Below are 27,660 nucleotides of genomic sequence, written 5' to 3' on the forward strand. Positions count from 1 at the left end.
CACTTCTGATCCAGTTCCCTGCTAATGTGTCTGGGAAAGCAGCGGAAGATGGCCCAACGGTTTGGAACCCTGCACTCATGTGGGAGACCAGGGAATGGACGATCTCTGTCTCTCCCTCTCTCTGTAGTTCTGGTTTTCAAATAAATAAATCTTATTCTTTTTTTTTTTTTTTTTTTTAAGAACCTGTAAGGGGGCCAGCGCCGCGGCTCACTAGGCTAATCCTCCACCTTGCGGCACCAGCACACCGGGTTCTAGTCCCGGTCAGGGCGCCGGATTCTGTCCCGGTTGCCCCTCTTCCAGGCCACCTCTCTGCTGTGGCCAGGGAGTGCAGTGGAGGATGGCCCAAGTACTTGGGCCCTGCACCCCATGGGAGACCAGGAAAAGCACCTGGCTCCTGCCTTCGGATCAGCGCGGTGCGCCGGCCGCAGTGCACCGGCTGCGGTGGCCATTGGAGGGTGAACCAATGGCAAAAGGAAGACCTTTCTCTCTGTCTCTCTCTCACTGTCCACTCTGCCTGTCCAAAAAAAAAAAAAAAGAACCTGTAAGGAACTAAAAGGGAATAAAAAGACAAGTCACAGAGTAGGAGAAAATCACATATCTGAAAAGAACTTGTGTCCAAAATATACAAAGAATTCAAGATTCAACAATAAGAAAATAAATAATCCAATAAAAAATAAGCCAAAGATCTGAACAGACACTTCATTAGATATTAGAAAGGAATATATATGAACAATTACTATGTGTCTATTAAAATATAATTTTTAAAGAATATTTTAAAATATATAATGATGGCAAATAATCATATAGATGTTCAACACCACTATTCATTAAAGAAAAGCAAATTATAAACCCATAATGAGATCAGATAAGGAACAGATAAGCTGTAGTATATCCATACAAAGGACTATTACTCAGCAATGAAAAGAAATAAATTGTTGAAATACTCAACAAGGATGAATTTCAAATTTATTATGCTAAGTGGAAGGGGCCAGACTCAAAAAGGTATGTACTATACGATTCTGTTTATATGGCATATTCTGGAAAAGGCAAAGTCACCAGGACAGATTGGAGCAGTGGCTACCAGGGACAAGAGAGGGGAAAAAAGGGCTGATGACAAAGGCCATGGGAAATTTCCCCTATGATCAAACTGCTCTACATTTTGATTGTGATGGCAGTTATACAGTAGTATGTCAAAACTCACAGAACTCTACGCAAAAAGCATGAATTTTACTCTATCAAATTAAAACTTTTTTAAAAAGCTCTAAGTGGAAACCATAAAATACCAAACCAAATCAAAAACTACTATGAAAATGACCACAAAGTTTCTGCATGCCAGAAAAGAAAACCTTTTAAGCAGAACCATTACAAACAAGGTCTACGATGTCACATTCATATGAACACATCTCTTTGCCACCCCCTACCCTCTGACGTGTCTAACAAAGGGCTTTTTAAAGGAAACCATCTCATCCCCTGATCATACCTGAGCCATAGACTGTCTAGGATTCCAAGGAGGCACTAAAAGTCCACAACCCAGCTAGTAACATCGCAGTGGGACCTGCAGTGCCCTCTGGTTCTTCCACGGGCAGTGGGGCTGACATAAATCCTGCAGCAGTGCACACTTACCTCTGCTGTGACTGCCTTTACATCAGCAGGCTGGATCTCAGTCCTGCAGCAATCACCTCCTCACTGAGGAAACTGACTTTTGCAGAGGCCGGGAAAGTAGGCCAAGGCGACCAGGCACTCTAGTTACAGGGTGGCAGCCAATCACGGGCCCCTCCCTAGGAGTGGATCGCTCTGAGGTCAGGACTCAAAAGCAGAGTCTGTGCCGTCAGCCTGAACCCAAAGGGACTGACTTGCTGAACTTGTTTTTCCACAGCACTAACTTTAGGGTTTATGATTGGAGACCCTACGTCAGTCTCCGCAGTCTCTCCCCTCCCCAGTTATCACTTACTCTGGCCTAACCTTTCCTTTACTTCACAAGCTGAATGGCATTGCCATCCAACCCAACCCAGGGCATAGAGTCCACATATCAAAAATCAAAGACCATAATGCATACTCCCACTTCCCCAGACTGCCATGAAGCCCGAAGTCCCCAGCCCAAAGAGTACTGCAGCCACATCATCTTCCCCTTCCAACCAAGAGGACAAATTTTAAAAACCCCTTTGGGGGCGTCTTCCCGGGTGTGCAGGCTGTACCTTTTACTTTACTCTCCACTGCCACCGGCTTCTTTGTTTCCGCTGTTAACAACAGCTCATACGGGTGCTCATCCTCTTCCCTGGCTCCACTCCCCTGAATCCTAGGTCTCGCGGCCAAGACCTAAGAAAGAGAAACAGCCAGTACTTCTTGTGCACATGGCTAAATACCAATTCAGGGGTGTTGAACAAATGTGAAGTTACTGGCTCCTTTTTCACTAAGAGGAAGGGAGGAGGGGAAAAGAAGGTAACTCAAGTGTCACATGGATTCACAACTGCTCTCCCGTACCTCACATCTCAACAACCTTTTATTGAAATGCTCCCCTTTCCTTATGTTGTTTTATCCCTTAAAAATGATAAATTAAGGGCCAGTGTTGTGGCATGGTGGGTAAAGCTGCCAACTGGGATGCTGGCATCCCATATGGACTCCAGTTCTAGTCCCAGCTCCCCCACTTCCAACCAGCTTCCTGCTGACGGCCTAGGAAAATCAACAGACGATGGCCCAAGTGCTTGGGCCCCTGACATCCACATGGGAGACTCGGAATAAGTTCTTGGCTCTTGGCCTCAGCCTGGCTCAACCCCGGGCCAAGCCCCAGTCATTGCAGCCATCTGGGGAACAGAGCAGTGGATGGAAGATCTCTCTCGCTCGCTTGTGCGCGCGCTCTCTCTCTCTCTCTCTCCCTCTCTCTGACTTTCAAATAAATAGATAAGTCTTTTTTAAAAAAGATAAATTCCAAAATCCTTCCTCCCCTTGCCCCTCCCACCTCCACAATGTTCTGCACGATCTCTTTCCTGGTGATATTTCCTAAGTGGCTTTTGGCCATGGTGCATCATAAAAGCCATTCCTCTCCATGTTTCTTTCTTAACACTATACAAAGGCTGGAATTCTTCCCACCTGCTTAAGAGGGAACCAAAAATGAGTTCTGACCAACTCTCAACACTTGACATTTATTAGAAACAAAATGTCCTGCCTCATGGACTGTCTTTCTTCTCAGGTCCTGGAAGGAAGGGTTTTCCTATATCTGGCTTCTGAACACATTGATGAGTATGATAACACAATTTTAATCACTTCTACCAGTCTCTGCTAGGAACAGTCAAGTGGACAGGAAGTATGAATGAATTTCAGTGGAGGAAGTCTACTGAGAAATCCCTAACCCAGGCAGTCAAGTGTGTCTGATGCAGTAACTGAATTAGAGCTGGCTCCTGCACCTGCCAACTGTGAGGCTTTGGTCAGCTGAGGGCCGGGTGGCCACGACGAGTCATGGCACCACAGCAGCCAAGCTTTCCCTCAGACCAAGCCAGAAATGCCATGACTAGTGTGCTCCAACCACAGTGGGAGAGAGAACAAGAGATCTTGGCTTTGAAGGATGATTCTGGCGCATCTGTCTGAAGAACCTGGTATGTTTTACAGGCAAATTAAGAATAATCACTACAAGGGTAAGCACACACACAGAATCTCTGCTTGAGCAGTTTGGTCAGGACAACTGATGTATTATAAACAAGCATGTGGGGGGAATTCCTAACTCCGCCTGACAAATAATGATACCCTTCAAATGTGATTCCTCGGCACTCACAGAAACCTCCTCCTACACTGACACGGCCCACAGATCACTGGGAAAGCGTCAAGTGTGTGATCCATCAGAATTTTGCTTCTTCGAGGCACAGCTAACTGTGCTATGGCCTAATGAGAGAAGGACTCCAGCAGTCTTAGACTACTCGAGAAACAGCAGCTCCTGTCTGTTAACAAGGCTGCCACTCTAAAGGCAAAATGATAATCTCTTTCCAAAATTCTGCTAAGCATTGCAGGAGCCTTCACTCACTGCAAGCCACCTGGAAACTGAAAGCTATTTCACTACCATGAGCCACTGGCCTGTATTCCTTATTCCTGGCCTCTTCCTGGGAACACAATTAAAGGAACAAAGAGGGGCCATTAAGCAGTTCCTATGGTGTCAACTTAAGGCCATGCATTTACAGACAGGAATTGTGTTCTTCAGCTTTACACACTCACATAGCTATCACTTATGCAAGTCCTGGAAATCTGCATTAGAGTTTGTTCCGATTTCTGCACACAGCAGGAGCTCCCACACAGCCCCAGGCATGCTTCCCTGAGACGGAAGGGACAGCCTGGATGCATGGCCTGAAGTCTGACCACTTAAATCTGGAAAAATCACTCTGTGCCTGACTCTTGTGCGGGACAACTGGAATCAGAGAGCCAGCAATAGCCAGAGCTGGAAGGCACTTTAACCCTCACAGGCAGAGCTGAGAGCACCTGGCTCCAGGCCTTTCGCTTTTAGGTGACAATCATGGCTCCCAGAGAGGTCTAGGGACTTGCTCAAGATCACACAGGGAACTCTGCACATCCATGGCCATAAAATTCAGTTCCTCTGTTTCTGGGGCAACCTGGCCTCATTTTTTTCTGGCTTTCACTTTTTCTCCATACGTTTTAGAGCTCTTTGTGTCTTTTAGATGTTTAATGAGAGTTGCCTGCTCATACCCCAACAATGAGTAGGCAGACTTTCCTCTTGGTGCTGGCCCCTACCTACTATGGGATTAAGATCTCACAATAAAGCAGTAAATCACTTTTTTTTTTCTTTTTTGCCTTCTTAGCTCCCATTCAAGAAGCCCTGTGCCACAGTGGGGATGGTAATAATTGATTTTCAACAGAAAGGCTTCTGCTGTTTACTAAATCACTTCTTAATCTTCTTTGTCCTTTCTTCCAGGGTTGGCAATAAATAAAAGCTGAAAAAATATATTTTCTGCTATGTGAGAAACAACACTTCTGCTGTAGAGAAAAACTACAGTCACTAACTGTATCTATAGCCAGTGTCTAACTGTGCTCAGTGGAATGTCCAGCTGGGGGGTGTGGGCAGCTGCACCCTCCATGAACATTTAGCACATCTGAGGAGAGAGAAGACCAGAGTCCATTCTGAGGCAGCTGGCAGCTCATTCCGTGGAGGCAAAAATATCTCAAAAGCACATGCATGTGTGTGCATATGTATCTAAAATGTTTAAAGCCAGTTTCATCATCAATCATTACTCTAAAAAGCTCTCCCAGAGCAGGTATATCCCAGCTTCCCTTAAAGGCTTCTACAGGTCATGTGATGATGAGACATCTCAGGAACAGGGGCTCGAATATTAGAAGAGACTGCTTGCCAAACACAAAAACCTAAAGTTTGATGAAGCCAGTGTCTCCTGAGATATGAGGTTTTAGGACATTAAAGCTTTCAGAGTATGGGAAACAAAGATGGTGAAGACTGCAGGGTTCAAAAAAGGTAAGTCTATTTTTTTAAAAAACACCTCCTCATTCAGACTACAGCATATGAATAAACTCTGCTTGGATTGTTAAAAGGACAGCAACCCAGAGCTGTATCTACATCCAGGTGCTTATCATCACCGGTAAATAAGCAAATTCATGTTTCTTGTGGTCTTCCAAGTACTGACTATGCTGGTCCACTTGATCCTGAATTCCAGACTATTCAGATGTCAGTTCTAGAAGATACATCTCAGAAAGATTCTTCCACCCAAGAAAGTAAATGGAGATCTCTGTCTCCCCAAATTCTTTTGAGACTGTCTTATTACCAAACTGCCTGCTTTAGAATGCCTTAGGAAAACAGAAAGTTCTAGTTATCCAGTATTTCTCAGAGCCTCGTCCTTATCCCTGGGCACTATGAACTTGAATCGAAGTTCTGTTAAACAGGTGGCACAAGGCATTTACAGGGTCCCAGCTGAACATGTTCCACATTACTAGGCTTGTCCTTGTAAAACGAACAAACAAAAAAAGTAATGAAGCAAAGCTCTACTTACATAAAATGTGCATGCACTTGCCATCTACAAGCAATCCAATTCTAGACTGTTAGTTGAGACGTGATAAGAAGTATTTTGTAATTAAGGAGTGGAAAAAAATATGAAATTTATACCTAGCATAGAAATATTTCCCTATCTCCAACACAGACTTTTATATCTTTAAAGGGGATTCCTTGTATTTACATATTTTGTTAAACTAAAGCCATTCTTTTTGTTTCCATGTGTTTACTGTGAATAAAAGAACTTGTCAGATTAGGTGGTCCATGGCAAGACTGTAAAAATTTATTAACTCTAACTTCCAAAGATATATGATATGAGATTTAGCTGATTTATATTTACTGATTTTTATTTTTTTTTAAATACCTATTTATTTGAAAGTCAGAGTTACAGAGAGAGACAAACAGACAGACACTCCCCAGATGGCCACAACGGCCAGGGCTGAGTCAAGCCAAAGCCAGAAACCAGGAGCTTCGTTCAGGTCTCCCACACATGTAGCAGGGGTCCAAGTGGCTGGGCCATCTTTTGCTGCTTTTCCCAGGCTATCAACAGGAAGCTGGATGGGAAGTGGAGCAGCTGGAACACGAATGGGTGCCCATATGGGACGCCGGTACTGCAAGCGGCAGCTCTACCTGCTATACTACAGTGCTGGCCCCTACATACTAATTTTTAAATTAAAGAATAATAGGGCATGAAATGAGCTACAAAGTAATGATTACAAGTATGTAATATTTTGAACAGGTAGTCAATAAACATTCTCAATATGGTAAGAAGTAAAAGAGTATTCTGAAGATAAAAGATCAAGGAAAAAATAATTTTCTTCACACACCTAAGCAAGAAGCTTATTTGTCCCATGATAAAAAAAATTTTTTTTTTTTAAAAAGGCAGACTATTCCTTTCAAATGACCTCCTCTGATCTTTCTGCTCACCCATCCCACACAACTCCTATTTTCTAATGAGTCTTCACAACTCAATCCATGTTTGTGGTGGGATACAGTATGCATATGGAATGAACAGAAAATGCAAAAACAGAAATAAGACGTTTGGGGCAGAACCACCAAAGTCAATGAACAGGCCACAGTCGAGAGAACAGTGAGATACCCTACACCTTCTATCCTAAGACAACACAGGCATAAAAGCTAAAAGTGAGACTGTTCTGCTCACTGGAGCCAGGAGAAACTTTGCATGTTTTGTTTCCCACATGGTACCATTGGTCAATAATGAGCTTGTCTGCTAGAGAGGGACAGATCCGATAAAGATGTGTCAGTGTTACACACATTTATCAGTGTGGAAGGTCGTCTTCCAGATTACTGATACACACAAGTTTACAATCCAAGAAGGTGCTAAGAAAATAAGAAAGCAAAGTCTTAAAGCACAAATAATTTTCCAATAAACTCATTTCATTAATGGAAATAAACCCTCAACCCTCTACCTCAGAAGCTGTCCTGGGAAAATACTTCTTATCTCTGCGCTGCTCCTCCTCCTCCTCCTCCTCCTCCTCCTCGTCAGGTGGTGGCTTTGCTGGAGGCGGTGGACGCTCCCTCTGCAAAAAGAAAACAGAAGGTGTTCCACTGTCCACCTTTATCTTAGCCCTTGGAAATGAAGAGAATAATGTAAAGAATTCCCCTGGGAGACGACAGTTAAGGTCTAGTCTTTGAGCAGATGGAGAACCTTGCACACCACACACACACACACACAAAATTAGCATGTTCTACGGTTTTTGATGTTCATAGCAGAGATCACAAACAGCCCTTTCATACCCAAGACCCCAGTAAGAAATGCCAGCACTGAGAACATGCAACTGCCTTGTTAGAAAATGTCCTTCAAAATACTGATACATAAAATTTCAGCGTAGGAAAACCACTGGCTCAATTTTCAGTCTACTCTAAAAAGAGGAAACACTAGATCAAAAGAATCAACTTGTGAAACAGTTCTAACAAACCAAAGTTATTTGAGGAAGTAATGAGGAAAATAATCAAGGACAAAAACATGTCAATTCCTATTCAAATTTTAATGCTCTAATACCAGTCTGTGCTCATTTATTATCGAAAGTTCAAAATGTTGGTCACTTCCTTCAATAAGAAGTATTACATATCATTAGCATATGAAAACTCTATTTCATCTGCACCCATTTGAAAAAGGAAAACCTGTTTGTAAAATTTAAAAATATTTGAAAAGCTGTCTGCTCTACAGCGGGGATTGGCAAGCTTTTTCTCAAAGGGCCACATAGTGAATATTTTGGGCTCTGCCACTGCAATATAAAAGTAGCCACAGACAATACCTGTATGTAAATGAACAAGTGTGGCTGTGTTCCAATAAAACTTGGTGTGCAAAAACAGCTACTTGTGGGCTCTAGTTTGCCAACCCCTCCACTGGAGTGAGAAAATTGCTAAAGAGGCCACATCAGATCAGTCAGATCACGGTGGACAATTCCAGGAACACCCAGAATGGTCTTGGTAGAGGAAACCTAACAGATCCAAGCTGAATAGAGACCTGCCGCTGCAGCTGCAGTACCTCCGGCACATACTGTTTCCCCACAGCCCTGCCATGCTTGATCATGAGGCGTTCCTACTGAAGGGCGCAGGGGCCTGAATTGAAGTGGGCCCACAGGTTAGTTAGGTTAGTTTACCATGTTGCTCAAACAGGAGTATCTCAGAAAGCCAAGGTAGAGGCGAATACGGAGTTATGGGAGAACCTCAGAGAAATCTTCCAGGAAACCCACTTCTCATGTTTGAGGATCCATCGGAAATAGCATTTGGCGTTCACGATCCCTCTGTTAAACAAACTTCTCTGGTCCATATTGACTTTTTTTTTTTTTTTTTTTGACAGGCAGAGTGGACAGTGAGAGAGAGAGACAAAGAGAAAGGTCTTCCTTTTGCCGTTGGTTCACCCCTCAATGGCTACTGCAGCTGGTGCGCTGCGGCCGGCGCACTGCACTGATCCAAAGCCAGGAGCCAAGTGCTTCTCCTGGTCTCCCATGAGGTGCAGGGCCCAAGCACTTGGGCCATCCTCCACTGCCTTCCCGGGCCACAGCAGAGAGCTGGCCTGGAAGAGGGGCAACCGGGACAGAATCCGGCGCCCCAACCGGAACTAGAACCCGGGGTGCCGGCGCTGCAGGCGGAAGATTAGCCTATTGAGCTGCGGCACCCGTCCCATATTGATCTTGATAAATGGGTCATTCCCACTGTCCCTGGAGCCAGATGGATGCCCAATGGCAACAACATCAAAGCAGGTTTCAAATGTTGAAACCAAACTAAGCTATTTAGCTCACATTTACCACAAAATCCAATTTTCTCCACCCTTCTTTGGTGCAGAAATGCAGCAATGAGCCTTGTCTCAGTGCCACTTTGTAAGGTAGGAAATGGCAAAAAAACAGGTCAACATGCTCCACCAGTAAGCCAGCCTTGGGACACAAGTAGCAGAGGAAAATCAAAATGAAATCCAACAACAAAAAGGACTCACCCTAGAATCCTGGAAGAAGTGATCACCAGGGACATTGGAATTAAGCAGAAGCACCTGTAAACCTTTTTCTTTTATAAAAATTTTTAAGTTTGTTTATTTATTTGAAAGACAGAGTTACAGAGAAAGAAGGAGAGACAGATTTTCCATCTGCTGGTTTACTCTCCAATGGCCACAACAGCCAGGGCTGGACCATGTCAAAGCCAGGAGCCAGGAGCTTCCTCCTGGTCTCCCCCATGGGTGCAGGGGCTCAAGCACTTCGGCCCTCCTCTGCTACTTTCCCAGGCATATTAGCAGGGAGCTGGATTGGAAGTGGGGCAGCCAGGACAGGACCCAGCACCCATATGGGATACTGATGTCGCAGACAGCAGCTTAACCTACTATGCCACAATGCTGGCCCCAAGCCTCTTTCTTCTAACGTGCAAGCTCTGGACCAGGTACTGGAAGTACAGTGCTGATCCGTACACACCACTGATGCGTTCATCAAGATGCAGAGCAGTGTCTTAGCCATTGTTAATTACCAAGGGCCGGGAAGACAGCACAGCCACAACACACACGAGTAAAAATGGCAAAGCAGGCACCCAAAGATGCTTCAGCTTCTACTTAGGACCACAAGGGGCTAGGTTTACAGGGTGGGACAAGAATTCACAGACTTGGGTAAATTAATCTCAGAACTCCATTGTTTACTTCAGTAACCCTGTGCTGCTTCTTGCAAAGGCTCCAGCTCCCCCTAACGGGCATCACCTGTAAGTACCATTTAAAGCAAAACCCTCCTCCACAACTGGGCTTGCTTAACTCATTTTGCTTGAAAATGAAAGAAATGGGGGAAAACCTTGTCTATAGAAGCTCCATGCTATGGGTGTTCAGTATGTGCAGTTGCCTTCACCTCTCACCAGGAATTTTGTTACAGTCCTCAGTAACACCTGCTCTGATGGGCTACCACAATCTGGCAGACCTTCCCAAGATCCATACTGAAGTGTTGGCATGACTTCGGGCAGGGTATGGTAAGGAGCCTAACAAAGAGGAACATTCTAGAAAGATCCGGCCGTTCCCAGGGCACACCTAAAAGAGCCAAGAATGCTCATCAGAATGGTCATATGTCAGATTCACACCAAAAGGGAAAGGCCATCTTTCTGAAAGGAAGAAACAACCTACACCTGAAAACACATCTCAAAGTAGGGTGAGCAGTGTTAGAGCAATGGCCTGGCAGTACTCAAACCTTCACAGTTCTGTGCCTGGCAGTGTAGGAGGGAGGTCGTGGAATGGGTGATTCCGGCCCCAGCTGACAGCATAATACAGTGGGAGAAAAAAAGGGGGTCAGGAGTATTAAGAACCATCCACAAGACTAGAAGGAGTAACAATACACAGAGAAAGGAGCTGTAATATGGGAAGGTAGACCCTGAGAAAGGAAACAAAGTTGTTCTCATCCTATTATCTCAACAGGTGGAGGCACTATAATTGGATAAAGCAGGAATGTAAATACAACGTCTGATTACGCCTAGCTAAAACCCTGTTGAATAGACTACCTGCCCAGATCCAAATAAGTAATTCCTTGAGGGCAAATGGAAAGTGAACATGTACTCAGAGTAGACTCATTTCCAGTGAGCTGCTTCACTGTACATTTCTGCTCTCCAGAGAGAAATACATAATATATAGCTGAGACCCCAAAGACACAAGCAGCATTAACATTGACATAAAACGTTTTCATTTGTCCTAAAGGCCATTGAAGTAATCAAAAGATGCAAGCTGGTTACAATGAAACAGAAAAACTGAAAATTCTCCCTCAGTGTGAGATACACAGCTTTACTACCCTGGGCAAGAGAAACATGGCAGAGCCCCTATGAAGAAGAGCAGAGTGAGTGGAACCCAGGCCTCCGTGAGGTGAGCAGGCAGTGGGTCACACCCCTCCCGATGCCCCACAAAGCACAGGACAGCTGGTCAGCACAAACCCCAGGAGACGTAGGACGCTGGCACATACAGGCCTCACTCCGGCAGTTCTCACTCCTGCGGCTTCAGCCTCCTTGTTTGTGGAGTCTCGGTCAGATGATCGCCCACTGGCTGTGCTGTCCAAGGAATGGCAGGAGACAGCATTGTACAGTGCCTCGTAGGGACCCTCCTCTTCAGTATTTGTGTCAAAATCGATGACCAGTTCAGTCACTGCTTTCTCCACATCACCTGAGAGGAGGTTGGAGGGTAAGAGAGTCAATAAAACAAGAGAAGAATCTCAGGTTCCAACTACTGCAGCAACCCAAAGCTTCTTTAGTAACCTGCACAAGACAAACACCAACCCAGAGCAGGAATGATTACTTTGTTCCAAGGACAGAGATAAAAAGTTTCAGCTGTTCTTCATACTCTAAGGGCTAAACACATTCTTCTCTAACTCAGTATGGAAAAACCTTGACATCTATCTTAAGAGATACCTCCTAAGACTCTTATAAAATCCCGCAAGTACCTCAATACTATAAGAGTTTAAACTTAACCTAGAAAGGGTAGCAACATATAACCAAAAACCTTCAAATCCTGTAATGCCTTCCTGCGCAAGTGTTAAGACTCAACGTGCTGCTGGGTAACCACCAACCTGAGAGTACCTGGGATCTAAATCTGTGACTCTGCAAAATTACTGTTACAGACCAGTCAGCTCTGGCTCATCTGCAAATAGCCAAACCTAAAATGTAAAATCCTTGAAAGCTAAGGGCTGAGTGAACTAGTAATCCTATTACTAGCAGATTATGAGGTCAAGGTAAAAAGTGCTCGGGACGGAAAGAGGGAGACAAGGAATCCACAGTAAAGATAGGCTGAGCTCCTGTTAACCCTTCTATCTCTGCTCTCCTCTGCAAAACTCCTTTCCTTTTTTTTCATTTTTAGCTGTGTTGTTTCTCTAGCCTTCTGTACTGTGATTTGTAACTTGGAGGAAGGTGTCAGTCTTTGTCTCTGTCATTCATCATACGAAGGACCTGAAAGACTGCTCGACAAATCTGAAATGGTAGACGTGGCTAATAACAGATTGCCTGAGCTGTCTAAGACAGCATCCAGAGCAGCTGGTAGCCAAATGATATATTACCAAAGTCTGCCACACACATCTACCAACCAGATGACAATCATCATATATTTACTGTGGGCCAACTATGCATAAGGCATGATAGTGTTAGCAAAAGAAGGTTTCATTGAAATCTTGAGAATTCACACCCCATAACAGATCTCATAGAACCAGCTGTAAAAATAGAACAAAAAATCAAGTAGGAAAGCAGCAGCCCATCAACAAAGGCCTAAGCTATGTCCAATAAACCTTCATGTAACAGCTGGGGGGGAAATGAACATAAACTTACTGAGTACTCACAACCCATGAAATTATTATTTAAAATCAGATTTTTCATACTGCCCAAGAATGTTCACCTTCACCAAGAAGAGAAGAAGAGTTGCCTTACTCTGACACTTCTGTGATATGGAGTCCGTATTGGAGATGAGAGGTGGCTGGGCTGTGGGGCTTTTATCCATCTCTTTTGTACTTCTTTTTCCCATCATGTGATCTACATGGAGTGATTAAAAAAAACTAAACGAGCTGCACCGAATACAAATGCCATGGTTCAGGTAGCGTGTCCCCTGGTCACCCAGACAAGGAAGATGGACTGATACCTTCAATAAGTGCTGCTATCTGCTGGCTCTTTTGAGAAGGCAGTTCCCGGACAGTGTCTAGTGCAGTCAGTCCACGGTTATCTTTTATGTTGACATCAATTCCTAGAAAGGCACACCAGGTGGACCAGGAGAGTAAGCATTTGCAAGCCAGCCTCAAAGAAGGTCACATTCTAGGACACTCAAGGCTCCCAGCAGCACAACCAATGGTTTTTATCCAAAGCCATTTCATCTAGCTATTCAGAACAATTCACACACTTGTAACCAACCAGTGCAGACTCACACATACAATGGATTCAAATGCAGCCAGCAAACATCCCCTCAGGGGAGGCTATGGGGAAAGAATCCCAACCCTGGCATGCTGTGTAGACAAGAGCGCTGCCGACCTCTCACCTGCAGCCAGCAGGATTTGCACCACATCGGTCTTGCCAAACAAAGCAGCCTCATGCAAAGCACTGCCCATCTCCGTCTGGAAAGCAAACGAGAGCGCAGAGCTGGATGTCATCAGAACAGTTTGGTGTGGCTTCCCATGACAAATGGGACATGGACGAGAAGGGACAGGAAAGGAAAATAAACCACACAGAGCCCTCTGTCATTATCTTTCCAATTCTTCTTGTATGGATTCCAAAACCACAACTGTGGTATGTATCTCAAAGTTGTTTGTATGCCACCAGCAGGTCATATGTGAATAAATGAACAGGTGCTCTTGGAGCCACCTACTGGTGAAAATTCTCAGAAGTCTACCTTCGTAAGTGGGAGGAGTAATGGGAAGAAAGCACAAGTGAAGAAAATCACCTTCACTTCAAATGTGCTTCAGTGCATGCAAACCCTAAGGAATCCTTCATCTCAATGGGCAAGGCTAAGAACGAAGGAAAGACTGGGTGTCCTGTTGGCAACATCACACTGATGAGACTCTGGAGGTGCTAGCTGGTGGCAGTGGGAACACACTTGTATAGGAAGATAATGAAACTTTGAATGTTGAAAGATAGTCCGTAAGCTCATCTTTTCAGGGTTTAATGATGACAAACTACCCCCTGAAAAGACGTAGAAAAATAAAGGAGTTCATCTGTCTCTAAAGTTTCACATTCAAACGAGTCAACAAATGGAAGCATCTGAAAGGTGATGGGAAACGTGCTAAATAAGAACACAGCCCAGAAGCATGGTACTTGTGCCTTCTTTCCAAACTAAGTCCCTTGAGCCAGGGAGGAGTAGCCGCCCCGCTACCTGGTAGTTGCTATCCATGCCAGCATCAAGGAGGACCTGGACCACAGCTTTGTGGCCGTTCCTGGCTGCCAAGTGCAGAGGGGTGTGCTTCTTAGTGTTGCAGCTCAGGAGGTTGGGATGTGCGTTGAGGAGCATCTTCACCACCTCCAGGCGCCCGTAGAGTGCCGCTAGGTCCAGAGGCGTCTCAAATTTGTTGTTGCGCATAGTAGGGTCCGTGAGCTCCTCTAAGAGCACCTTCACCACCTCCGTGTGGCCGTACTGCGCTGCGCAATGCAGAGCCGTCTCATTGTCGTTGTTCTAAAGAAGTAACAAGCAGATCTCATCAGAAAGGTGGCTGGCAGACTGGTACCTGACCAGGACAGCACATGTAAAACCACTGAAATTTAAATGAGAAAGATAGCAGCAATACCTGGGGACTACTCAAAGTCAGAATCCAGGAATGCTTCCCTGGAAACAAGTCTGCCTGCACCAATCAGCCACATCTTCCCCCCGTTCTGCAAGAGGGGAGCCACCCTCTCCAAAACATTTAGTTTCCTATGTGCATTGAAGAAAGTGTCTCCAGACTGTAAGGAGACTGAACAAAGGAATGTGGCAGGCATTTTCTAGAAGTCCTGGCACAGACTAATACCAATAATATCACTGCCATAGTTTCATTTTAAACTTCACTGGTTTTACAACAACTTATTCAACTCTGTGGTTCTAATTCTAGACTCATCAACCATTCATTGCCTTAAACACAAGCTTTTTAAGAAGAAGCTGCCATCAGTACAGCTTCTTGCATGCAAACCAACCAGCCATCAATGAAAGTAACAGCAGAGCACCAAAAATCCCTTTGAAGTCATCAGGCAACAGCCACTTCCAGGGGAGGGAAGCACTTGGGCTCAGTCGCGGAGCAACATGGGACCTGGTGCTGCACTGTGCCTGCTCCAGGAGCCTGCACCGATCAATGCATGCAGGGTCTACTTCATTAAAACGGAAGCTAGGACAGGGAAGTGCATCTTATGTGAGAGATACAATTCAGATGCTGAGATTTTGCATGAGAGGTGCAAAATATTCAAATGTAATGTTGTCATCAATATGTAATATGTCGCCATCAATTTGAATTCACAACCCTGATGCCAATTCATTTAAAACTGAGCAAAATTTAGTCTAGGATAAAATGGGAGAAGTTTGTTATTTATCCTATTAGAAGCAAAATGCTAGTCATTCCAATTATGCTCTTTCTTTTATTGTTATTGACAACATATAATTAGAGAAAAAATAATTTCCATGACCTCTCATTTTTGAGAAGCACCAATGAAAATAACTCTCCCACAAGATTCTGAAATTCCTAATTTTATTTAGGAGTACAAGAAGGGGTTTTTCCCATCAAGGCAATATTGTGCACCTTTCAGTGGGCAAAAGGTAAAAGTTAAATTTTTCTACCATTGCTTTAATTCTATTAACAGCATAAAAAATAACAGATTAGAAGTTACCCAAACACACATGCAATACCATTTGCTTTTAATCTGGCATTTGACTGCATCATTTTTTTCCAGCTACACCAAGTGTACCAGTCAGATCCACAGCTGCAGGGAGCAAGGCCTCCAAGGGCCAGAAGGACGGCAAAGGATATTTTTTAAATGAAATAAGGACAGAAAAAGTGGTAGCAGGAGCCACATGCAAAGATAAATGCACACAGATAAACACGAGGATACAGAGGCAGGAGCCCTGAGTTCAAACACAGCTGCGGAGAAAGCGTAGACAGCCTCCACTGGCCCAGAGCACGGCCTGTTAGCCAGGGCCTCCTACGGTACAACTGGGCCCAAGCGGCGATTTCCATGCCAACCTAAAAGTGTGAAGGAAAGGAAATGCTGGGCAGGAAGCAAATTCTTGGGGCTCCCTGTGCCATACAAATCATTAGAACACTCATTGGAATGCCCATTTCCTATAAAGCTTTGACTTGGGGATTCCCTGTGCAAACTCCGAGTTGTCATTTCTCTTCTCAGGAGGAAAAGACAGCCACGTCAAAAAAAGCTGCCCTTGGCCAGCAATATGGCTCACTAGGCTAATCCTCCACCTGCAGCGCTGGCACACCAGGTTCTAGTCCCAGTTGGGACGCCGGATTCTGTCCTGGTTGCTCCTGTTCCAGTCCAGCTCTCTGCTGTGGCAGATGGCAGTGGAGGATGGCCCAAGTACTTGGGTCCTGCACCCGCGTGGGAGACCAGGAGGAAGCACCTGGCTCCTGGCTCCTGACTCCTGGCTTCGGATCGGCGCAGTGCGCCAGCTGTGGCAGCCATTTGCAGGGTGAACCAAAGGAAAAAGGAAGACCTTTCTCTTTGTCTCTCTCTAACTCTGCCTGTCCAAAAAAAAAAAAAAAAAAAAAAAAAAAAAGCTGCCAAGAGTTTTCTAGAAAGTAATTCCAGGAGACACTGGCAACCCAAAGAAATTTAAGAGGAGTCTCTGGGATTTCTATCTCAAGATTAGAGTGACAGCAAGGGCCAAAAAGTCAGCTTATTCTTATGAGAATTCAAATACAGAAAAACTCTGGCCCAGCTCCAGTCGTTGTGGCCATTCGGGAAGCAAACCAGCAGACAGAAGATCTTTTTCTGTTTCTCCCTCTAACTCTGCCTTTCAAATAAATAAACCACTAAAAGAAAAAAAAAAAAAAAGGCTGAAGAAGTGTAAAACTCTATGCAGTGAGAGAAATATATATATTTATATATGTATACACATGTATGTGTGTATATATGTGTGTGTGTTTGTATTTAAACACAAACACACACTTGTTTAAATACAAACACACACACACACACACACACACACATATATATATATTAAGTCTTCTTGATCTCTTTTCTCTTTTTGCCTGAATGAGGGGAGCTGCCCTGCTAATGGGAAGGTCTTGATCACTACTGGCAAATTTCTTGTGGCATGTTAAAAATGGTCTAGCCACATCTTTGCAGAAAGTTATATTCATGTTCACAGTGTAGGGAGCATCTGGGTATGTTTCAGTCTGGCCAGACATGATCTGGTAATTACAGTTCTCTTGAGTTTATGTCTGGGCTGACCACATCGCTCTACCACTGAACACAGGCCAACATAATGAGCTTGTGTTACTGTTTCCTCTTTGAGCCCGACAACTATCAGCCCAAGAAGTCATTAAGTGTTGATTCACACACCCACAAGAAAGGAAGGGATTCTAACCACCTGAATTCCTTCTTTTCATACCTGGCAATTCACACTACAGGTGATCAGACCACCTCAAGGGTTTTCAGAATCACATCCCTATTAGTCTGGACCAAGGAAAGGGGGTGAGAGGAGATGTTCCAATTTCCCCAAAAGCTTTTGCATAAACCTCCATACCTACTCAACTTGAGACTCACATTAATTTTTCCTTGCTATGGTTAGTTACTGGTACTTCAAAGAAAAAAAGAGGATCCCTATGAATATCCCTACCCCTGAAGATTCCATTCAATGTATAAATCTATTATACATACATAAACTACAAGCAGCAGCAAACTACAGAAACATCTCCATGGCTTTATTCTTCTTGAAACTACTTCAGGACCATCACTGCCCAGTGCTGAGATGACAGCCCAGCAGCACAGTTATCCACAGTTGACAGAAGCCCAAGTTAGGGACACCTGGGCTACAGCTACAGGCTGTAGAAACATCATCTTTAGGAAGAAAAGCCAAAACAGGCTTGAGTAGAATAGAGAAAACGGAGAACTGAGTCCCTCCTGTGGAAGAAGAGCCAGACTTACTCTTTAATGCTCTGGAAAGCACAACTCTGACCAAAAGATGGAAGATTTAGGAAGACAGATGTCATAATACATAAAAAATATGGAGAATCTAAAAAGAGGCCACAAGTGGTAATGAATTCTGTTTGTTATTAGGAAAAACAAGTAAAGTAAAGGGTAGATAGTCCATTTTTCAGTAAAAGAGGGAACAGAATTTCTGCCCTAGTGAAAAGTTGATCTAGATCAGTGGTTCTCAAACCAGCTTCAATTTGGAATTAAATGACAGCTTCAGAGTAACTGGCAGTAGATCTACCCTAGATCTGCCATGATAATACTTCAGAAGGTGAAGCCCAGGAAAGCATTATCAAAAACCTCACCAACCAGGCCCTGTGCTGTGCCACAACAGGCTAAGCTGCTGCCTGTGATGCGGGCATCCCCTATGAGCACCACTTTGAGTCCCGGTTGCTTCACTACCCATCCAGCTCCCTGTTAATGTTCCTGGGAAAATAGCAGAATATGGCCCAAGTCCTTGGACCCCTGCCACCAATTTGGGAGACTCAGATGAAGTTCCTGGCCCCTTGTTTTGGCTTGGCCTGTCCCTGGTCACTGTGGCCATTTAAGGCGTGAACCAGTAGTTGGAAGATCTCCCTCTTTCCATCTTTTCTCTGTAACTCTGCCTTTCAAATTAAAAACAAACAAAAACTCATCAATCTGGCAGGCACCAACTAAATCAAGCAGCCATCCTCATCAAGAATGAGACAAATGGACATCACGTACCTCACAACATCATGGACTACAAACAACATACATACAATCACTTCCGTGGCATTCCTGCCAGAAATGAATAATCTGAATCTAATCAGGAGGAAATAGCAAACAAACCTAAACTGAGGGAAAATTTACAGAACAAATACCCTATGTTCTCAAAATCTCAATGTCTGAAAATCTAAGAAAGACTTAAGAATTGCTTTATTATGTAGGATCCTGGACTGGATTCTGGACCAGAAAAAAATAACTGGTCTAAACGATATTACTGGGGCAACTGGTAAAATTTAGCATGAATTCTATATTAGATAATGGTATGAGAACAATGTTGATTTTCTGGATTTGACAACTGCATTGCCGTCTTCTAAATAAAGGTCTTTGATTGTAGGAGATTTACGTTGAAGTCATAACTAATATTAAATTATTTAGGGTTAAAAGGCTATGATGTTCATGACTTAATCTCAAACAACTTATCATCAGCTAACACCAAAACAAAAAAGCAAATGTGGCAAAATGTTAGCGTCTGAGAAACAAGAAAAGTACAATGCAGCTCATAGTATTATTCTCACAACTTGAAATTGAAAAAATTTTAAAAACAAAAAGCTTTAAAAGCTCACCAGGTTAATCCGATGTGATCAATGTTCAGGCACAATTGGTCTAGATCAAATTCCAAATCTCTTCTAGCTCTAAGAGTGGAAATTATTTTTAATCGCATAGAAAAAATAGCTTTACTCTAAAACTAATTTGTTGTATCATTTTATGATACTCAGAGTAAGTTAAAATTGGTTTCAAAGCTGGGAAATGAACAATTTTCACATCCCCACCTGGGCCAAGAATGTTTTTCATTTGGACTGTTTTTTGCTGACTTGCTGAAAAAGAAAAAGTCCCAGATGTTGAAGAGGACATCAAAGCTCATGAAAACTATCTCTGCTTCCAGAAAAGTCATCTGAGACTTAATTTTTACAGGTGCCTGGTAGGACTTAGCAGTCAAATGTAGTTTAGCAAAACAATCCTAGACACAAGGCAGGTCAATGAAAACCCAAGTCAGGATAAAATCCCGGAAGGCTAGGCTTGGATCAGCTCAAGAAGGGTTTTCATTCTCAGCACAAGCCGAATAGCTTTGTCCTTCACTGTAGTTGGCACCATTTGGTTTTCAAGATCGGGGGAGAGGGCAGCAAAGGACAAGATTTCCAAAGAGAGAAGGTTCTTATTACATGTAGCCTAATTTTATTTTATGTGTGCAAAATCAAAGGATAGGAAAACGTACTTTCAAAAACCAAAGACTTAGCCTTTAATCAAAACTTTATAGGCTAACTAAATGATCCACTAAGTGGGAAAATAATCACTTCAAGTCCTCCTCAAAACACAACCCAAAGAGAGGCTAATTGAGCAATGTTTCACTGAGCATTACCTACTAGTAACAAAAATAGAATCCAAAAATACTACATAACATTTCGAAAATAGGATCAAAATATTACTAATAGTAGATATTTTTACTTTATCTACATTATCTTATTTATGTTCCCAAACACTATAGCAAGGTGGATGGTAATACCCCATTTTACACAAGAGGAAACTGAGGCTCGGAGTGCTTAAACAACCCACTCAAGTCAACAAAACCATAAGTGGTAGCACAGAACTCAAACTCAGGAATGACATGAAATCCTATGTCCTGTAAATTTTCACTCCTATTTCTCAACTTCCCCCAAAAGAGAATTACTAAGGTATAGCATCTTCCTATTTTGCCAAGAACTTACAAAAGAGGTCAGTGTTTGGCACAGTGGTTATAAGACATTGCTTGGGATGCTTGCATCCCCCATGGGAGTATCTGGTTAGAGTCCTGACCCCTCCCTTTCTAATCCACCCAGGGAGGCAGCAGAAGATGGCTCAAGTATTTGGGTTCTGGGGTCCTGTCATTGACTTGGCCCAATCCTGGCTATTGTGGGCATTTGGACAGTAAACCAGCAGATGAAGATCAATATCTCTCTCTCTCTTTCTTTCAAATAAAATGAAAATAAAGACACAGAAAAAAAAAATGCAGCGAGTAAGCCAAAACAGAGTTGATGTGTTCCATTACTGCAGCTCATTAATGCCCAACCATAGAAGAAAACTTCCCACAGTGCCTCCTAGGTCTGGTCCAGATATTGATTTGCTAAACCAGTATTTCTCAAAGAAAGGTATAAAATATTTGCCTGTGTTTGGAAAGAAGCAGAAGTTCTTTATGTTTCCCTTCCTCAAGGCAGCCATATTCAGAGTAAATAAAAAATAGTTAATGTAGATAATGCAGTGTGTCTCGGCCAAACTCTATCAAACGTCATCAGAGTATAGCCTCTAATCAAAAAGTGGCAGGTGAGGAGTGAGCATTGGACAAGGCGGCACAGAGCCATTCACATGCCATATCAGAGTGCCTAAGTCTGTGTCCCAGCTCCACTCCTTATTCCAGGTTCCTGCTACTGTGTACCCCAGCAGGCAGCTGGTAATGGCACAAATGCCTGGGTCCCTGGCACCAACACAGAATGCACAGATGGAGTTCCCAGCTCCTGGCTTCAGCCTGGCTCCACCCGAGCTATTATAGACATTTGAGGAGTGACACAGTGGTTGGGAGATCTTTGTCTTTCAAATAAAACAAATAAGCAATCAGCAAAAGAGCAGTGAGAGAACAGACTAACGTCACCACTCCAACGGCAAGATCTGGCCTTTCCAAGGGGCAGAGCAGGTTGGCCTTTCATCCCCAGGCCCCAACCCCACCAGGAGGGAGACTTCAGGCAAGTTGTCTGCCTGGCCCACTGTTTTCAGAGTCCTTTGTGGGTCATGAGTGACCAAGCAGAGTTGGAAGGTAATGTTAGAGAGACTGGACTGAAGCTTTGAAACATCAGGCAGAAAAGCACAAACTCCAGGAAAATGAGAGGCAAGTGGCAAGCAACAGTTTTTAAAAGAATAAAATGGAGTTATCTAGGTCTTTTCCCCCACACCTCTACCAGCAGCTATTGAAATCTGAAAGAAATTCAGATTGTAATTCAAAAGAAATACAGAATGTAGACTAAACTTTTAATTTCAATTTCAGGAAGTATACTTTAGTAATTTTTCTGTGCTTATCAAAAAGTAAAATAATTTGACATCTTTTAACTAATTTTTTTTATTTACATGATTTTAGAAATTACAACAGTAAACTAAGTGTATAACGTGGTTCCTTCTAATTCCCAATTTCTGCCATGTCAGATGTTCCAAGAAAAGCACCAACCTTTCCAGAATTAGTATGGGTTTTAAAAATAAAACCAAAATCCACTGCAGCTGCATTTTCCCATTCCCAAACAAGCCAAAAGCAGAGGGCTGAAGCAGACAACAGTCAGAATGATGAGGAGGAGCCTGAGAGGACAAGAGTGGAAGAGGACAAAGTGGGGCTGCAGCTTGGAGAAATGATGCAGAGAAATCCTGGCAGCAAAGTACACACCTTGGCATTGATATAAGGGTCAAAAGGGCCGTACTTTTTGAGTTCTTTGATCTCAAGAGCATTCTACAAAAAGGAGAGGAAAAAATGTGATGATAAAATGGATGAAATATATCAAAGCAATACATAGCCCTGAGGAGGCCCAACAACAGAAGGACTTGGACCTGCCCTCTGGATGCCTCAAAAGGAAGTTAATGGGCAAGACAACCTCCAGGGCATTGTACTCATTACCCTTTTTTTTTTTTTTTTAATCTAAGCATCCAACTATAACCACATAAACGGTTTTTAAACAAACCAAAGCAGTACTTTCAACTACCACCCAGATCCATTAGGTTCTTATAGCTAGTACCCACATCCTGTCCCATCCACCGACCTGCCAGATATTCAAAGCACTGGGTTCGTGTCCCACCTATCAATAGATACTCCACGCAGGAGGCAGCTGTGTGTGAGCAGGACAAGCTAGCATACTCAAGTGGCTCAATATATAAGCAGCTGTGTTCCAAGGCAAAAGTGAGCAAAGACAGGATTAGAAATGGTTGTTGAAAACTTCTTAAATGAGAAGGACTTTAATGCGTGGTCAGTTTTTTTCAATATTAAAGAATATGAATGCTAAGCAAACTTCCTTATATATTTCCTCAGAAGAGAAATTACCACTTTAGCTAAGAGGAGCAAAATTGCATTTAGATTTTACAGAGGCAATTCTGAAGAGATGACTTTCATTCCCCAATGCTATTAATAAGCATCTTCACTGATGATCTTAAGTGTCTGTTGCTCACCTACCCAGGAACTACGACTCAAAAGACAAAAGGGAAGCTGATTAACAGCAGTATACACACAGCCTCCAAGTTGAGAGGTTTGGGAGCACTGCCTCAATCTTTTCACACCCACAGCAAAGCTGCACTTCTTGGAATCAAAGTCACGCTCTGAACAGCTCAATGAAAATTTACATGGATCTAGTGGACAGGCAAACTGGCCAGAATTTCCTGTATCTCTGAGAAAAAAAAACCTTGATCTAATCCTACAGGTAATTTAACAACCTCCTGTCAGCAAAGTCATTAGAGAAATAGTGTCAAGTTTATTGAGAAAGAGCAGTGTCTCCTGCTTCATTCAGAGTAGAGAGGAAAATAGGAAAATGGCTGGTCGCTTAAGGAAAGACCGTCTCCTCTCACTGGGCATGCACCTTGACCCAGTGACAGGGATGTGTTAAAGACAGCCTTAGCTGAAGCTTGCGTAATTCCAGAATAATAAAGAAAAGCAGTTGTATTTTCTCAGTCCCTAAATCCATGGCCACTGTGATGTATTTCTGCTTGAATGCTGTCTTTTTCTTATTTTCTAAGAATTATTTCTGCTTTTGCAAAGCATGCTCACTCTTGAGTCAACATCAGAGGGTACCATGGAAATGATCTTCATTCCACTGAATCACCTCTGACCTCCATTCATGTGTTTCTGATTTTGAGTTCATTTTCAGCACCAGCACAAATACATCCCCTTCTGTGTATTCTGATGTATGTAAAACAACAGCATGGTTCACATGGCAAACACTGGGAAAGCTGCACTGCCATGCTGATGACATAAACACAATTTAAAATTAATTAAGTCTACCAGTTTTAACTCTATGCAATTCTGAAGGATTTACCTTATTTCAAATTTTGCACAGAGTATGTACAGTTTTATTATAGCACTCTTTCCAGTCCACATGAGTCAACTGCATATAAAATGCATCCTAGAGGGGCTGGCACTGTGGTGCAGCAGGTTAACGCCCTGGCCTGAAGCACCAGCATCCCATGTGGCCACCAGTTCAAGTCCTGGCTGCTCCACTTCCGATCCAGCTCTCTGCTATGGCCTGGGAAAGCAGTAGAAGATGGCCCAAGTCCTTGGGCCCCTGCACCCGCTTGGGAGACCTGGAAGAAGCTCCTGACTCCTGGCTTCAGATCGGTGCGGCTCTGGCCGTTGTGGCCAATTGGGGAGTGAACCAGCGATGGAAGACTTCTCTCTCTCTCTTTCTCTCTCTCTCTGTGTGTGTGTGTGTGTGTGTGTAACTCTGACTTTCAAATAAATAAATAAGTCTTTAAAAAAAATGCATCCTGGAGTTCCATATTCATTAGCCTAGTAGTCAAGACATCCACATCTCATATCAAGTCACTGCGTTCAATCCCTGGCTCCAACTTCTGATTCTAGATTCCTTCTGATTTTGATCCTGGGAAGCAGTGATGATGACCCAAGTAAGTGGATTCCTGCCATCCATATGGGAGATCGGGATTGAGTTTCTAGCTCCCAGCTTCGGCTAAGCCCAGTCCTGGTCAATAGATGGGAGTTCTCTCTTCCACTTACAAATAATAATTTTTAAAATAAAAAAAAAGACTAAAAAACTTTAAAATTTAAAAAGGAGTCTTCTAATACATTAAGATGAGTAGAAGTAGGAGGGAGAATGGAAGAGCTGCTTCCCTGAGATGTGAACTATGGGACTGAGATGTGATGGGGCTGCCAAGGTCTGGCTAGACCTGAATAGAAGGAGGAAACCCTAACCCTCCCCTCCTTCCAACCTGCTCATTGACTCTAGTGTGCGAGGGCCCTTGATGGATGAGCAACCGCACTATCTGGGCATCTCCTTTCCAGGCGGCCAAGTGCAGAGGGTAGCAGCCTTTAGAGTCAGCCACGTTGGTCAGTGCATCATTCCTCAGCAGAACCTCGACCACATCCCTAGAAGGCAAAAAGCAGTCCTGAGTTTTCAGAACATCAACCGCTCTTTACATTTGTGTACCACAAAGCCCCCCCCACAGGAATTATCTCATTTGCTCCTCTCCCTTCCCTCCCCAATGGACCTGAGCTCATTGTCCAGGCTTTTCCTTTTATTCCACCAGCAACCCATACAGCTGCTGACACTCAGCTGAGCCATCTTGACTTGCTACACTGATTCATCCCCTCCCTGTTGAGGCTTTTTTGACACTGTCTGGACTCCATTCTGAAGTCAATTTATAGTTTGTGATGTTTAAATAGCATTGAAAGAATTTATGTTTAAATGATCATGTAACACAAATATTATTCATCACATTAATCACAGCATTTAGTGATGTGAGAGCTAAAGTAGATAGACAAAGCAGAATTAAAATGTAAACATAAGCCAGACACATACAGTATCATTTGATGCAGAAAGAGGGATTTGGCTTTCTTCTTGGGGACACCACTAATTCGGCAGATAAAAGATTGTAATTACCTCCATGCACATGGAGGCAAAGGAAATCCTCACTGTAAATAAAAACAGCATCTGGAGATGAACTTGACTGACAACCTACCTACAATCATTTAAGTTCAAGATGCACTTTAATTCAGATTGTTCTATTTTCGGGAGAAATGTCTACAAATTTCTTTTTGGTTTGTTTAAGATGGTTATAGCAAAGAGCTAATGATCATATGTAACACAGTTTAGAAAAAAAATTAATGTTGGGGGCTGGAGCTGTGGTGTAGCAGGTAAAGCCACTGTCTGCAGTGCCGGCATTCCATATGGGCGCCGGTTCGAGTCCCAGCTGCTCAACTTCTGATCCAGCTCTTTGTTATGGCCTGGGAAAGCAGTAGAGGATGGCCCAAGTCCTTGGGTCCCTACACCCGTGTCGGAGACCCAGAAGAAGCTCCTGGCTCCTGATTTTGGACCGGTGCAGCTCCGGCTGTTACGGCCATCTGGGGAGTGAACCAGGGATAGAAGACCCTCCCCCCGCCCCATTTCTGCCTCTCTGAATCTCTACCTTTCAAATAAATAAATAAATCTTTTAAAAAAATTAACGTTGAAGGAAACCATTGCCTCTTTTTGGCACACTGGAGTTAATTAAGCTGGGCCAAATACTGAATAAGAAATACAGAGTACTGTAAGACGGTAAGGGCCTGCTAATGGCTTAGGATAATGTAACATGATCCAGTAAATCCTATCTAATAAAAACTAAACCTTTACTGGTTACCTCCTATAGGAATTTATTTGAAACTGTCTTTAACTTGCTCCACTATGTCATACTCTGGTTTCCATTCTTGGACATTCTGGCAAACCCACTGACTGTGCTCCTTGCCAGCCCCTTTGTGAAGCCATCACATCTCCCTCATTTAAAGGGTAGAGCCCAATCACTTAAGCTTATCCCTTCTTTCTCCAATTCCCCCCAGATCACACCTTCTCCAGAAAACTTTCCACACAAATTCTACCAAATTTCTAATGATCTCTTTATATTTAAGAGGATTAAATAGGCCATATTATTTATGTATTTTTATCTCTTAGAAATTGATCTTTGGGGCTGGCGCTGTAGGTTAATCCTCTGCCTATGGTGCTGGCATCCCGTATGGGTGCGGGTTCTAGTCCCAGCTGTTCCTCTTCCAATCCAGCCCTCTGCTGTGGCCTGGGAAATCAGTAGAAAATGGCTCAAGTGCTTGGGCCCCTGCACTCACTTGGGAGACCAGGAAGAAGCAGCTGGCTCCTAGCTTCAGATCAGTGTGGCTCTGGCCGTTGCAGCCATTTGGGGATTGAATCAACAGAGGGAAGACCTTTCTCTCTGTAACTCTACCTCTCAAATAAATAAATAAAATCTTTACAAAAATTGATCTTTTTGTTTACAGGCTAATTTTATGAAGAAATAATGTCAGGCAAGAAGTCAGAATAAATCAATAGCTACTTTAATAGAAGACAAGTTTCTCGTGACCACTCAAACTATTTTCATCTTATTAAGAGGTTAGTTACCTAATAGATTCCAGCCTCTTTATGATTTGGTTGTCCCAAATGTGATCTTCATATTTAGATCATTATGTGGCACTGGAACATTCCAGAGGAGAAAAGAACAAGTAGAAGAAAAGATAAAACTTAACCTTTGGCCAAAGGTCTTTTAGAGGGTGGGGTATGGTTGGGGAGGATGTTTAAATTATATCCTATAGAGAGACTTGGGAATTCTGCATGGATTGAATTTAGTATGCTTTTCTCTTTTCCTCAGTCCATTGCTTTATAAAAATGAAGAAGACAACCTGAGGGGTTGGGTTAATACTTACTTGTGGCCATTCAAAGCGGCATGGTGCAAGGGTGTATAGCCAGTGCTGTCAACACAGTTCACATTTGGCCCTCTCCACATGCTATCAGGGGAAAAAAAAAAAGAGACAGAGTTCACAGACTGCAGCCACAAACCAAAGCTAGAAACAGCTAGTACTTAGAAAATATTTCTGTGTGGTGTTTATTAAACTGGGTACTTAGAAATGACTCCCGATAAAGGCCAGAAGCTATACACTACAAAAACACACGGCAGTGAGGGTACACAAAGGTTTGTTGAACAAGGAGTCGTGTCAAAACAGCAGCAGCATCAATAAAAAGCTTGTTCTTCTACACCTTTTTCCTCATCTGTAACTTCATTATTCATTCAGTCTGAGACTGATGCCAGGTTTGCAAAAACAGCTCATT

General features: G+C 43.3%; 1 protein-coding gene across 13 annotated transcripts in view; it reads right to left on the reverse strand.

The window, feature by feature from the left end:
• The window catches only part of ANKS1A (ankyrin repeat and sterile alpha motif domain containing 1A), a 211,299-nt gene that overhangs the window by 90,021 nt on the left and 93,618 nt on the right, over positions 1 to 27,660 (reverse strand). For 9 of the 13 annotated variants that reach the window (XM_070074166.1, XM_070074164.1, XM_051855744.2 and 6 more), the window contains exons 2-11: positions 27,258 to 27,338; positions 24,785 to 24,941; positions 22,245 to 22,307; positions 14,307 to 14,603; positions 13,476 to 13,551; positions 13,086 to 13,187; positions 12,878 to 12,979; positions 11,431 to 11,627; positions 7,426 to 7,536; positions 2,196 to 2,316 (exon numbers count right to left, since the gene is read on the reverse strand). In XM_070074166.1, coding sequence (XP_069930267.1) covers positions 2,196 to 2,316; positions 7,426 to 7,536; positions 11,431 to 11,627; positions 12,878 to 12,979; positions 13,086 to 13,187; positions 13,476 to 13,551; positions 14,307 to 14,603; positions 22,245 to 22,307; positions 24,785 to 24,941; positions 27,258 to 27,338 — 1,307 coding nt within the window. The remainder of the gene's footprint in view (positions 1 to 2,195; positions 2,317 to 7,425; positions 7,537 to 11,430; positions 11,628 to 12,877; positions 12,980 to 13,085; positions 13,188 to 13,475; positions 13,552 to 14,306; positions 14,604 to 22,244; positions 22,308 to 24,784; positions 24,942 to 27,257; positions 27,339 to 27,660) is intronic. The other 4 variants (XM_051855747.2, XM_051855743.2, XM_051855742.2 and 1 more) reach the window with 1 other exon arrangement.

This window comes from Oryctolagus cuniculus, chromosome 5 (genome assembly GCF_964237555.1).
Source record: "Oryctolagus cuniculus chromosome 5, mOryCun1.1, whole genome shotgun sequence".
NCBI classification, from domain to species: Eukaryota; Metazoa; Chordata; class Mammalia; order Lagomorpha; family Leporidae; genus Oryctolagus; species Oryctolagus cuniculus.